The 13965-nt window shown below is 38.3% G+C and overlaps 1 protein-coding gene across 3 annotated transcripts in view; it reads left to right on the top strand.

Annotated features, from left to right (window-relative positions):
- The window catches only part of LOC139964386 (ral guanine nucleotide dissociation stimulator-like 1), a 36015-nt gene extending 23270 nt beyond the window's left edge, over positions 1-12745 (top strand). For 2 of the 3 annotated variants that reach the window (XM_071965969.1, XM_071965971.1), the window contains exons 9-16: positions 519-603; positions 1165-1275; positions 4979-5217; positions 5695-5790; positions 6165-6411; positions 7087-7254; positions 7882-7999; positions 8979-12745. In XM_071965969.1, the coding sequence (XP_071822070.1) occupies positions 519-603; positions 1165-1275; positions 4979-5217; positions 5695-5790; positions 6165-6411; positions 7087-7254; positions 7882-7999; positions 8979-9166 (1252 nt within the window). In that variant the 3' untranslated portion in view covers positions 9167-12745. The remainder of the gene's footprint in view (positions 1-518; positions 604-1164; positions 1276-4978; positions 5218-5694; positions 5791-6164; positions 6412-7086; positions 7255-7881; positions 8000-8978) is intronic. The other variant, XM_071965970.1, reaches the window with a different exon arrangement.
- Positions 12746-13965: the final 1220 nt, after the last annotated feature.

Here is a 13965-nt window from a genome sequence, read left to right on the forward strand (position 1 = left end):
TGATGATTCATTCTAAGCTCCAAGTTGGTCAGCATTAGATTAGTCAGAAGCCCAGCACGTTTTAGCGACTGTTATTTTGTGATTGTTTTTGTCCTGCTCTTTGTTCTTCTCTTCTTACAGCAAAGAATTACACTTGTATAATTAAAACAATCATTTGGGTGAGGGGGGGGGGTGGGTGGGGGGATAGTGCAGTCTGGGTGGGGTGAGGTTGGGGTGTAAGGAGTTTTCCTTGAAATGATGAAGTTCATCAACTTCAGTGTCAATCAAAGAAGGAAAATTTGCCTGATTATGACAGCATTTATGCAATTGGGAGATGGGCAGGGGGGGGGTTGGTGGGTGGTGGTGGGGGAATTAATTTCCACTCCTGTAACTCCTGTCTTTGAATACATGCTTGCAAACGGTAAACTAGAAACTAATTGGGGATCTAGTAGCTCCGGCAGTTGTTTTGGGAGTTGTGCTGGTCGTGTTTGGATCGAGTTCACCAATTGTTATTATTATTTTGTCTTCTTCTCTTTTAGACACACTATGCAGCTTTTCCAGGATCTTGCCAAGATTTTCCATGATGATAACAACTTTGAAGCATGGCGAGAGATTCTTATGAAGGTACATTCTAGTGAGGGTCTATCAATCAGCAATACAATCAAGTACTATCATAGTTATGTGTCATGTTATGTTGTGTGATGTTACGTTTCCTCATGTGGTGGTGTACATATTTTCTCGTACTTGAAAATGCTCTGCTATATATGTACTCGCTCTGCAGACTTGTTGTTGTTGAAGAGATTTGTTGAAACTTGTAGATGTTGAAGAGTGGTTAGGTGAGAAGGCTGAAGGTACAATTTGACAAAAAAATAACTTTTCCATTGAGATTAAAGAAATAAATAAATATCTCTAAGGGTGTCCCAGAATTGTTATCATAATTTGAATAATGCTCAGTAGAATGAGGAAAATTTGCTTACAAAAACTCAAAAAGCTGATTTTACTTGGTTTCTTAGTGTAGTAAGTTTAACGAAACTGGGTTACAGAAGGATTTGCTTGTGTATCTGCAAGAGAGGAAGTGCACAAGTGGAAGTCAAGAGTATCGCTTAAATTTCAAGCAATTAACTTTATATATCAATGATTTGTTTAACAAATTTTACATTTTGGTATTATTTTTTGTATTTTTAGGAGGGCACTGCAAAGTTTGCACCAGTAATACTATCCAATAATGGAAAATGGACTTTGAAAGCTTTCAAGAGGAGAAGTGTTGAGAAATCGTTATCGAAGGAAGACACTACGGTATGTGTAGGACTTTTCCTGGGATTGCGGGTATGGATGGGATGGGCCTGGGGTAGGGTAAAGTCGGGTTGAAGACAAGGCCCTTGGAGAAAATTGCTAAAATCTAACTGGTTATTAGATCTACTAGTGTTTAAGGATTTTGTTTTCCAGTAGTGGGACTGGATTGCAGCCTCTAGAAAATGTCATTTAAGACCTGAAATTTTCTTTTGGCGATATGTAACTGGCATTTTCACAGTGTTAGTCTACAAGCCTATCTTAATGTCCATTTCAGTTGAATATGCATAGCAACCATTACCCAGAAATCATTGCTGTCAAATTCATTTTGATTTTTGTTTTTCTTTACATTTATTAATCAACTGCTGGCAACTTTATGATTATCAATGGTAAAATATAAGGACATTGAAATTTCTGATTTGACGGGGAAATAGTTTTTACCCTTTTTGGTTCCTTGCTTTAGCAAAAGGAACCTATGCAGTCAGGTTGGCGTGTGTGTGTATGTGTGTGTGTGTGTGTGTATGTGTGTGTGTGTGTCTGTGACACTTGCTTGGGTACGCTCTATCTCAATAAGGGAATGTTGGATTGAGGCCAAACTTGGACTATATATCCGCCATATGGAGAAGGTGTGCCCTATTGTTTCTGGTGCCCACATAGGTCACCAAAGGTCGGTTATGGTCCAAAAACCGAAAATATTAAAACGGCAATAACTCCCAGTGCCACTGTGCGAAAAGGTTGATATTTTGGGACAAGTTGTGAACTGGTTAGGGAAACATTTTCAAACTTAACGGTCATGTGATCCGAGGTCACCAAAGGTCAATTAATGATAAAAAACTAGTATTTTTGCGATAACTTGAGAACGAAATGTCCGTTAGGGTTGGGAGTTGCTTCAATGTTATCCAATTGTTGACCCGCATCTGGGTGACCCTTGACCTCAATTTGACCTCTGGTGACCTTTACATGTTTTTGGGGATTTTTACAGTTTCGATGCTATTTTCAGATGTCAAAGGTACCTTCTGATCATAAATGTCAATAGGTTGACCCTGTGTGACCTTTATGTGCGAAGTTACATGGGGTCAAAGTTTTTCGGTCGGAGTTAGGATGGTTGTACAGACTTTTCGTTTTGTTTTTTGGAATCAGGAGATTAAACTACATCTGAAACCAAGGTCAAAAGGTCAAAGGTCACATTAGAAAAAATGTGCTTATTTTGGGAGGGAACGAGCCAAAAAGAAAATGTTTGGTTTTGATGCTAGATTTGGATATCAAAGGTACCTTCCGATCAAAAATGTCAATTGGTTGACACCCGTGTGACCTTCGTGTGCAAAGTTATACGAGGTCAAAGTTAATTTTCAGACATTTAATGCAACAACTCCCAGTTCCAAGGTGTGACATAGTTGATATTTTTGGACAAGTTGCAAATGGTATAGGGGAATATTTTCAAACTTAACGGTCATGTGATCCGAGGTCACCAAAGGTCAATTAATGTCAAAAAACTAGTATTTTGGGGGTAGAAAATGGGCAAAGAAAAAAATGTTTGAATTTTTATAGTTTGATGCTCTAATTTAGGTCTCATCAATCAAAAATGTCAATAAGTTGACCCAAGGTGACCTTTGTATGTTAAGTTATATGAGGTCAAAGTTAATTTTCAGACATTTAGTGTAATAACTCCCAGTGCCAAGGTATTACACAGTTGATATTTGGAGACAAGTTGCAAATGGTATAGGGGAATATTTTCAAACTCAACGGTCATGTGATCCGAGGTCACCAAAGGTCAATTAATGATAAAAAACTAGTATTTTTGCGATAACTTGAGAACAAATTGTCCGTTAGGGTTGGGAGTTGCTTCAATGTAATCCAATTGTCGACCCGCATCTGGGTGACCCTTGACCTCAATTTGACCTCTGGTGACCTTTTTAGTGTTTTGTGGATTTTTACAGTTTCGATGCTATTTTCAGATGTTAAAGGTACCTTCTGATCATAAATGTCAATGGGATGACCCCCGTGTGACCTTCGTGTGCGAAGTTATACGAGGTCAAAGTTAATTTTCAGACATTTAATGCAATAACTCCCAGTTCCAAGGTGTGACAAGGTTGATATTTTTGGAGTAGTTGCAAATGGTATAGGGGAATATTTTCAAACTTAACGGTCATGTGATACAAGGTCACCAAAGGTCAATTAATGATAAAAAACTGGTATTTTTGCGATAACTTGAGAACAAATTGTCCTTTAGAGTTGGGAGTTGCTTCAATGAAATCCAATTGTTGACCTGCATCTGGGTGACCCTTGACCTCAATTTGACCTCTGGTGACCTTTTCGTGTTTTGGGGATTTTTTACAGTTTCGATGCTATTTTCAGATGATAAAGGTACCTTCTGATCATAAATGTCAATAGGTTGACCCCTGTGTGACCTTCGTGTGCGAAGTTATATGAGGTCAAAGTTAATTTTCAGACATTTAATGCAATAACTCCTAGTTCCAAGGTGTGACAAGGTTGATATTTTTGGAGTAGTTGCAAATGGTATAGGGGAATATTTTCAAACTTAACGGTCATGTGATACAAGTTCACCAAAGGTCAATTAATGATAAAAAACTAGTATTTTTGCGACAACTTGAGAACAAATTGTCCGTTAGGGTTGGGAGTTGCTTCAATGTAATCCAATTGTCACCCGCATCTGGGTGACCCTTGACCTCAATTTAACCTCTGGTGACCTTTTCGTGTTTTGTGGATTTTTACAGTTTCGATGCTATTTTCAGATGTTAAAGGTACCTTCTGATCATAAATGTCAATGGGTTGACCCCCATTTGACCTTCGTGTGCGAAGTTATTTGAGGTCAAAGTTAATTTTCAGACATTTAATGCAATAACTCCCAGTGCCAAGGTGTGACAAGGTTGATTTTTTCGGACAAGTTGCAAATGGTATAGGGGAATATTTTCAAACTTAATGGTCATGTGATCCAACGTCACCAAAGGTCAGCTAATGTTAAAAAAGTAGTATTATGGGGGGAGAAAATGGGCAAAGAAAAAATGTTTGAAATTTTACAGTCATGCTCTATTTAGGTCTCACCGATCAAAAATGTCAATTGGTTGACCTCCGGGTGACCTTTGTGTGTGAAGTTACGTACAAGTTCAAAGTTAATTTTTTGACATTTAATGCAATTAAATCTCAATGCCAAGGTGTGACATGGTTGATATTTTGGGACAAGTTGTGAATGGGGTGGTGGAACATTTTGAAACTTAAAGGTCATGTCATCTGAGGTCACCATTGTTATCATATCTGTTGACACGCTTGTAGGTCTCTTATATTTCTTACATTTTCGACGCCATATTTAGATCTCAAAAGTGCCTTTTGATAAAAAATCCGATCATATTTTGTGATCACAAAGTGTTGGCTATAGTGTTGGTTACTTTATGGGAACATGTAGGACCACAATTACTTGGACTTTTTCAGCCCAATCTTGCTTCATAATATTATGTGTATTGTCATATACCCCAAGCAAGGAACCACAGTGCCCTTGGGCTCTTGTTATTATAGAAATGTGATCATAGTTGTTTTGGTGCTATGGTGTGATGGATTCATATAATTACAAAATTGAAGAAACGAGGGATGCTGCTTTATATAATAGTGGCAGCAGAGGTTTAAAATTGACCAATCTGTATTAAGAAACAAGTCTTTTATCTAAGTTAATATCTTGTTTGATTTCATATTGCAGAATATTATGTATGGAACTGTTCCATACCTGGGGACATTTCTGACGGACCTTGACATGGTGGATAAGGCCAACCCTGACTTCATCCAGGGTCTTGTTAACTTTGAGAAGAGGAGGAAGGAGTTTGAGGTCATCGCTCAGATACAATTGCTGCAAGGCACAGCCAAGACATACAATATTAAGCCGGATCCAGAGATTAAAGAATGGTTTCAGAATCAGTTAATTGTCTCATACCAAGAGTAGTGAGTACTCCATATTTGTTGAACAACTCTAACCCCTTCCCCTTTTCAAGTAGCCACAGGTAGTGAGATATTAATATTAAGATATTAATCAGTTTGGGACTGCGCCATAATTCAAAACAATAGTTTGCATGTTTCAATGATTTCATTTTGGGGGAATAAAGGCTATTGATGGTTATACTTGTATTCACGTATGTTAAAATATCATAATCCCTTTCATTTGTAGTTGGAAACCTATATGTATATGAGGAACTTAATCCTAAGATTATACAAGAGTTTATCCTAAGATAAAAGCATGTTCTGAAAAAGAAATATTTAAAGTACAACAAATAAACAAGACAGAAGCCCAAAAATGTTGTTGAAACATTTATAACTTAGGATCTCCTAGGTTACTGAGCCTCTTCAATGACATTTTAATTAAAATTCCCTCATATTCTGTGATTAATTGATAGTCACGTATGTTAACTTTCTGTTTTCCAGTTGTATCTTATCGGAGGAGATTGAACAACCCTCTCGCATACCTCAGTCAGCTCCATCATCATTTTCCAAGGATGACAGCAGACCTAAAATATTCAGGTATCATTTTGGTCATCCTTTCCTCTCACTGTCATGTATATGTGTAAGACAACATCAGAATAAGTTACAAGGCCTATCTTTGCGAAAGGTAGACATTAAAGGTCGTTTTTCATTTGCCCGAAAGCTACTAGATAAGCTAAGATGGCCAGAAAACTTAAAACAGTTATGCACACATTTTTAGCTGAAAATTTTGTCATGACAACCCGCTCCCCACAGATACCCCCTTGCCCCCAGATACCCCCCTTGCCCCACAAATACCACTATCCCAAATACCTCTTCTTCCCACAAACCTCCTCTCCCAGCGTCTAGTTACGCTATGACATGTCTTGTGTCACTTTGTCATCTAATATAAATGTTTTCTGGTACACATGCAGAAAGTTCTTCAGTTTCACTGCCGAAGACTACAAACAGAGGAGTCAAAAGTCTGAGTCCTTAAAGAGCCGTCTCTGGATATTCCGGGGGAAGGGGCACGGTAAAAGCAGTAGTGTCAGTAGCAGCGTCAGTAGTAATTCATCCACGGACACCACACCCAACTCCGACGACAGTATCAGTGTGTCCAGTGCGGAGTCACCCATCTCATTCACACCTATTAACAAGGATAAGAAGAGAGTTCTCAACTCTGTGAGTGCTTGCTATGCTTTGAATTTTCTTGGGTCAAAACTTGAAAAGTAGGAGGGAGGCAATGGGTTGGGGTGAGGCAGTTGGGTGCTGGGGAGGGGGTGAGAAGGGGTAGGAAAGGTGCTTGGAGTTACTAAAGTTACTGTGTCTTAATGTGATTTATGGTGTTGTTCATTTGCCAACTTGGTGTAACATGATGAAACAAGTTGATTTCTTTTCAAATTTGGCCTCAACTTGGGAAAGCTATAAAGTACACAACACTGTCTGCCTCAAACATTAGGAACATAAAGGAGATATTTTGTTTACTTTTGAATTGATACTTTGACATGATCTTTTGTTGATCTGGAGTACTATCAACTTGATTTTTGGATCGGTTACTATGTTTGCTGACCGTCAAAAGAGGGCAAAGACTACATGAGGCATTGACTGCAATTTGCATCTCTGTAAGAAATAAAGATGTGTGAGCAATTATTCACATAGATGGGGTTCATGATAATCAGAGATGATCTTATGTTGATCAGAGTAATAAATCAACTTGATTGACTGCCGCTGCCGGTAGGGTAGATATGCTGTAGCGACAGGTAACGAATGGAATTTGCGTTTATTAGCCCCTTAGTGATCTGAATTCTCCAACAATGATTTTGATTATATTCTGGACTTATTCTTTTCGATTTTCAGCAGCTGAAATCTTCTCAGTCGTTATCTTGCCTCAGCCAGTTAGATCAGACAACTCCAGTCTCTTGCCAGTACGAGTTTCCTTCTGAATCTTGCCGTATCATCCGGGTAACCTTGGACTCGGGAGACGAAGTATACAACAAAGATGGCAACATCTACAAGAGCATAGTGGTACGTCCTCGATCATTTTAACAGGTTGTCTTGAACGAAGCTGCATACTACATAATCCAGGACTTGTTTCAGTAGGTTCATGACTTTCCTCTCCAGCTTGGCAGTAACTTGAAAAGTCTCCCTAATCCTCCAAGCCCCCCCCCCACCTTCCCCTTCCAATCACTCTTCAGACAGTATGTTAAAATATGTAGGGTGTAAATTTCCTTTTCCCTTTCTGTAATTGAAAATTGATCACAGAGTTTAACAGAGAGGTTGCAGGTTTATGCTAAAGAAGACAAATATTGTCTGTCAGTCATGTATATCTCATATCAGTGACAAGCCTGCAGAATAGAGAATTCTAATAGATGGCGCTACCCATATATGGAATGTAACAATGCACAACACTGGATTTCTGAGGCAATGAAACGTACCATTGTGACTAGTGCATAACAATGTTTGTCGTCTTCTGTCTCCTATGGTAACTGATTATTGCAATATCAGCATTCTGGTCTCACAGTACCCTTACTTGCAAAGCTTAAGCATAGTTCACAGTGTTAAAATGGGAGTGTGAATAAAGATCACCTTATTTTTGTTACAAATGTTTAATTTCTGTTTTTTTCTTCCCCCTCCCCCTTCGCCCTTGGACAGATCACCCACCAAGACAGGGCACCCACAATTATCCAGACGGCCCTCTCTAAGCATAACGTTCCACCGAATGTATCCTGTAAGGACTACTCGATGGTACAGATCTTACCCGCCGGTGGAGGTACGTGGAATCTTCTCTCTTCTAAGCCAATTAGGCCAACTTCTCCTTAGATAATCTTCTTGAGCTTGCAACAGTTGTCACTTCTAGAAGTTTTATACTACACCTTAAGGAGTCTTGCATTAACCACTTTACTTGGAAAGCCCAACCTATCAAACATCCCGGATGTAAATGAAAGGTATCCTGAACCCGGGAAGCACCTGTTGCCAAGGTCAGCGTTGACCATAGAGGAGGGACTTTGATCTAGAGCGAAACAAACGTTAGAGGAAACTATATTAGAGTGACAGTGTTACCTGTAGGGTATAAAGGTGCCCCTGGTGGTTTGTTAAATGATACCAATGTATCTGGTTTTGATTTGATACACCCAAAAGTAAGGATATGTTTGGAGTAGGCTAATTTCAAGTCCCAACCTGTTTGTGTATGACGCATTGTTCAGTCATGTTGTTTGACTGTCGTTGTCAAGTGTGTCTTGGTACTCTTCAAAGTTTATTGTAGGTTAACTTGTAATTATTGGTAGATGTATTGCTGCAATCTACGGTCCTTAAAGAGTCTCTTAACCTCGCTCAGCCTGCTCAAAGTTCTGGCTTTGGTCATTCATCCTTTTCATATACAGCCTTAGCTTTGCAATGTTATGCCTCACCATATCATATCTGCAGCCTCTGTAGTATCTGTGAAACTTTGTTTTGATTTGTAAAGTCCATGTGACTACTTGTTTTGGTTTTGCAGTTAGCTTGCATATATATATATCATCATCGTCGTCTTCAACAGAGGTATTGTCATTGTATCTTTGGTCGTATTCCGTTATCTACATTCCTATTACTTCCCTTACGTAGTATCATACTTATGTATTTAATACCAAACTACAACCTATCTATTACAATGCGATGAGGCTCTACTGTAAACTAAGATCTATACTCACATGTGTCTATTGTCTAATGTTCTAAGAAAAACTAATCACTTTGTCTCTCTTGTTTCTGCCCAGCTTTGAGAATTCCAGACAATGCGAACGTCTTCTACGCGATGAATGCATCGGCAGATCCATACTTCATCTTGACCCGGAAAGCAGATGGCGAAACCGCCTCCCCGGCCTCGCCACCTTCTCTGAGGTCAAAGAAAACCCGCAGGGATAGTACACGAATGTCCTGGGTTTGGGTGAGCAGCACCCCATGATTGGTTGTTATACCAGGTGTGGGTTGGTAACCCATGGACACAGATCTTATGAAGAGAATCGAGTGGATACATTGAGTGCTACCGCCTCCAGCTGACATGACAGCAGTTTATGTCATTAGATGGTTTCTGGAAGAATTCATTGCCCCCACACTGGCCACGAAGGTCATTGACCAGCCTGGAAAGCTGTGATATTATGATGCCAAACAGCCCATTTGTGGGGGAATCAGATATGTCTCATAGCTGACAGGTCACTGCAGGTGCTTATTCAGTCCAGTTTTAGCCCATTTTGGATATTTAATTTGGAAGACCATTTCTGATGGAAAAACTATGGATTTGTCCTGGATGAAAGCTGACCTTTTCTTAAGCTGGCCAGGGGATCAAACCCACAACTTTCCAGATTCTAGGGTGCATTTCGTTAAACCATCTATATCCACTGCCTTCATCCTCTCCAATAACATTCTGCTTAGCACTGAAACTTTGCATCTTCAAGTGGGTTGCTGTGGATGTCAAAGGTCAACTTTATGGTTTGGCTTATATTAGAAATTGTGTGCTATTATTATTATTATTATTTTTTTTTTTGGCTTCCATGAACCTAGCTTATATTCAGCAGAGGTATTTAAATGAAGGGAGAGTGATTGCTCAAGATTTTGTTCAAACACTTGAATGCCACATCCCAGGAGATAGTTTGCAGAGTTGATGTTGTAATAGGTGCAGCTATTCATGAAAACAGTGAAACAATTTGAGCCTGTAAATTTGAATGTTAACTCTCTGTGACCGCTCTTAGCGTATTCTTTTGCCTATCGCAATATTTCTGGAACCTAAGTGGAATAAGTTATTTGTAACAGTTTCCAATGCTGGCATCGGAAAATGAGCCACTTGGTTGTTAGTGGTGACTAGTGTCCCGAGTCAATTAATTGATTAAATAACAACTGTATACATTTACTGATGTTACTTTTGCATTGTTTATAGAGTGTGAATATTCATGAACTTTTACTTTCTGAGCATGAAATCAGCTGCAAGCTGGGAAGCAGGTGTTTACTGCACTATTATAATTATTATGTAGCTACAGTTTGAAAAATGCATAAGTAACTAGGTACACCGTATTTGATAACTGATAACCCCTTGCTGCTGCAGGTTAACCAAGAAAGCAGAACAAAACTTGAAAAACTCAGTTATGAGTTTTGGAAATTTTTCTTCATCAAAATTAACGTTATGAATCTATAAACTGGGATTTCTTTGAAAAAGACTGATAATTAGTGTTAGTAGGTACAAGATGTTACCCTTTACTGGACCTACATCATTGATGTTAGCCTCAACGTATAGACTGTTGAAGCACCTACATCATCACTACGTTGATGTTAGCCTCAATCTATAGACTGTCGAAGCACCAACATCATCACTACGTTGATGTTAGCCTCAACCTATAGGCTCTCGAAGCACCTACATCATAACTACATTGATGTTAGCCTCAACCTATAGGCTGTCAAAGCATCTACATCATCACTACGTTGATGTTAGCCTCAACCTATAGGCCGTTGAAATCTGCTTTACTGCTCAAGTTTCTCTTGCCATGTGATGCACTGATTTTGTCATCAGTTCATCTTCCGTAACTGTGGTTATTACATTACAGTTTTCAATCTTTGGTATGAAATAATAGGGTCACATGAACCTACCATCACCTTTGACATTTCCTGTTAATGAAGTATTATCAGTACTGCTCCAACTTCCATAATTGTACAAGAAGATGGAAATCATGAAATCCGAGTAAAGTATCTTTAAAAATAGACCTTCTGTCGTGACGTTTTGACCCATGATTAAAATGCAACTTCACGATACGGCTACCAGATGGCTGGTAGTCTGTTCTATATTTTTTGTAATGCGGGTATATTTGGTTGATGTCCCAGCATTAACTTTAATCCCTCATGTAGGAGTCTGTTTAAATCGCTTTAGTTAGTTGAAGTAAACTAAGCTAGACCACGACAGATACAATAAGAGGAAATCACTTTACCGGAGAAAATTTGGCGATTTTTATAGCAGAGGGGGTCGTTGTTTTTTTAAATTTAAAATTTCTCTAGGGAGGGTGTGTTAACTGTTGTTTTGTTGGAAGGATGGTGGATGTTGGCGAAAATGCAATAATAAATGTTAATATGTTTTTTTAGTAAAAGGAATTGGATTTTTGGGTACTATTTGACAGTATTAAAATTTATACCTATTGCCAGATCTTCAACTCAAATGTTTTTGACTTTTTAAACATTTTTTTTTTGGATTCGTTTTGTAATTTTTGCCCTACCCCCATAGGCAAGGGTTCATAAATAATATGAGAGAATAAGAAGTAATTTTACTTTCAAAATTATTTAAAAAATAAAAGCTCATATAGGTGAAGGGAAACCTTCTGCTATTTGAAGAAGATTTCCGTATCCATTTATATAGTTGCAGGAAAGAATAAAAAGGTGGTGCTAAATGATGGCAAAGTATTTTTGTGCGGTTTGGAGCTGTGTTGTAACCTGAGACCTGTGATTAATCTTCACCACGTTTTGTATTTTTGGTATTTATCATCCAGTATATTTTTAAATTGTGCCTTTTTCTTGTCATATCAGAAAATGTTGTTCTACCTCCAGATCCTTACTGTTTAATCCCTTCGTTCTTGTCTTCTATCGAATTCTATGTGGAACTGCTTTGGGGGGGGGTTGGGTTGTACCCCCTCCCCCCCAAAAAAAATTGTTTTAGAGAAATCTCCATAAAGTGGAGGTTTGTGCTGTTTATTTCTTCACTCGTGCATCATGAAATATGCCTTTAATACTTCATGTCTGTAGAAGCAATGTCTCTAAACAAACACAGAGTTATTACCTCAGACGTTGTTATCATTCTGAGAGTTACATCTAAACAAGTCGGTACTTGTACTAGGGTATTTTTTTCCATACTTGTACTCATACTCACGTGTTTGTACTGGTACTCAGCAGAAATGAAAAAAATCATGTCCTTCTGCATGTGCTCATATTGGTATTCAAGGCCTTGTCTACTCGTACTCCTCATCGGGAACTTGTACTCGGACTTGGAACATTGTACTCACTTGTCAAGTCTTATGAGAAACAGACTCACGATCTAGTTACTAGATTCCTTAAAAACTTGAAAGGTAGAAGAAACCAATGAAAGAACAGTGTTTCTATTTCATCACTTTCGTCTTTTTAACACATGATAGGTCTTGGTTTCAATTCTCTCCACGTTGGGCTCAGAAATATAAAGTTTCTACCTATCAAATTGTGACACATTATTCGGTAGAATAAACTTTGAAAAAATACTTTTCAAAGGCTTCTTTCATTGTGATCATTCCATGGAAGAAGGATTTTTGCTTTTGTAATTTTTTTTTATGTTTGTCCAATTAACTTTGTGAGAGGTTTTATAGCTACCATTTTAATGTATAGTTTTCTATATTTAACATATCTAGTAAATATATATTCGAAGAAATGTATGCAAATTTTCTAAAAATGTTCTCAATTATAAATGTATAAATATATGTCAATAGTGTACAGAGTTTGTCAAAGAGAATTGTGTACTTGATTAAAATCTTGTATCCTTTAACATGTTGTTCTCGTCTTATTTTTTTTTTTGGGGGGGGGGCTGTAATTTACATTGAAAAGTTCTGTTAACAGGAATGTGTGTGCTAGCCAATTTACAAATAAGGGTGGTGGATGGATCATATCTATTGACACTGACCCCCCCCCCCCCCCCTTCTTGTGCTCAACCTCTTAACATTTGTACCACTTTCACTCACTTAACTTTATACATTACAAAAAAAAGCATTTATAAAAGATGAAAAGGATTATACTGCATTGGAATGGGGGGGGGGTACATTACAAGTTTTGACATTTAAAAGGATTTTCATTAATGCTTATTGAGTTTTAGCATACACAGAAAAAGGTTCAAAAGTTCTATTTGGATGTTCAAGATATCTCCAGATATTATAGGTCATCAGTCAACAGTTCTGTACACCGCCCCCCCTCCCCTTGCCCACTTTTTGTTACCCTCAATGGCAACTTCCTAATGAAGTCCTCAAAAGTACATTCCTCAAGGTTTGAAACTCCATATAATTTCTTGTTAAATTGTGCAGAACATTAATTTTGAATGCAATTTTCTGAGGGAAAATGCTTGGAGGTGGCAGCGAAGTACATTTTCAAACACCCATTTATTTGACTTCCTAGAAGGGTTGTGAAGTATTGCACTGCTGTTAATTGTTGAAAAGAAGGATAAAGACATACCCATTTGTGATAATATCCATTTTTACCCCATCAGTCCATCCTATCTCATTTCTCCTTCCCTCACCCCCTCCCCCACCCGGTTAAAAAGGAAAAACCTTACAAAGTGAAGAACTGAAGTCAAGATTGAATGCCTTTCTGGAATCTTGAGAATTGCATCTCTATCGAACGCAGGTGGGAAAAGTGTCGGCCTTCGGGCGATTCTTTAACTACGACGTATACGAGTTCCCAAAACCCTACGAATGAAGCCCGCAGAATCGTATGGCGGGGGAAACCATGAGAATGTTTACCATGGGGAGTTTTCTTGTTACAGAGGATTGGGACCTTCTTGTGATACATTTAAACGAAACAGATGGGTAACGCGCATACAGAGTTCAGTAATCTTATAAACATGTAATGTAATATATAAAGTAGTATTTCCCATTTTACCGATCAAAAAACAAAACAACATGAGAAAAAGCTTTTCTCTGGAATGTATCTCAAATCCTCCGAGGTGAAACCCTCAGAAGCGTTATCACCTCGAAACGTTATCATCTGCAGATATTT

This window comes from Apostichopus japonicus, chromosome 22 (assembly GCF_037975245.1).
Source record: "Apostichopus japonicus isolate 1M-3 chromosome 22, ASM3797524v1, whole genome shotgun sequence".
Taxonomy (NCBI): Eukaryota; Metazoa; Echinodermata; class Holothuroidea; order Aspidochirotida; family Stichopodidae; genus Apostichopus; species Apostichopus japonicus.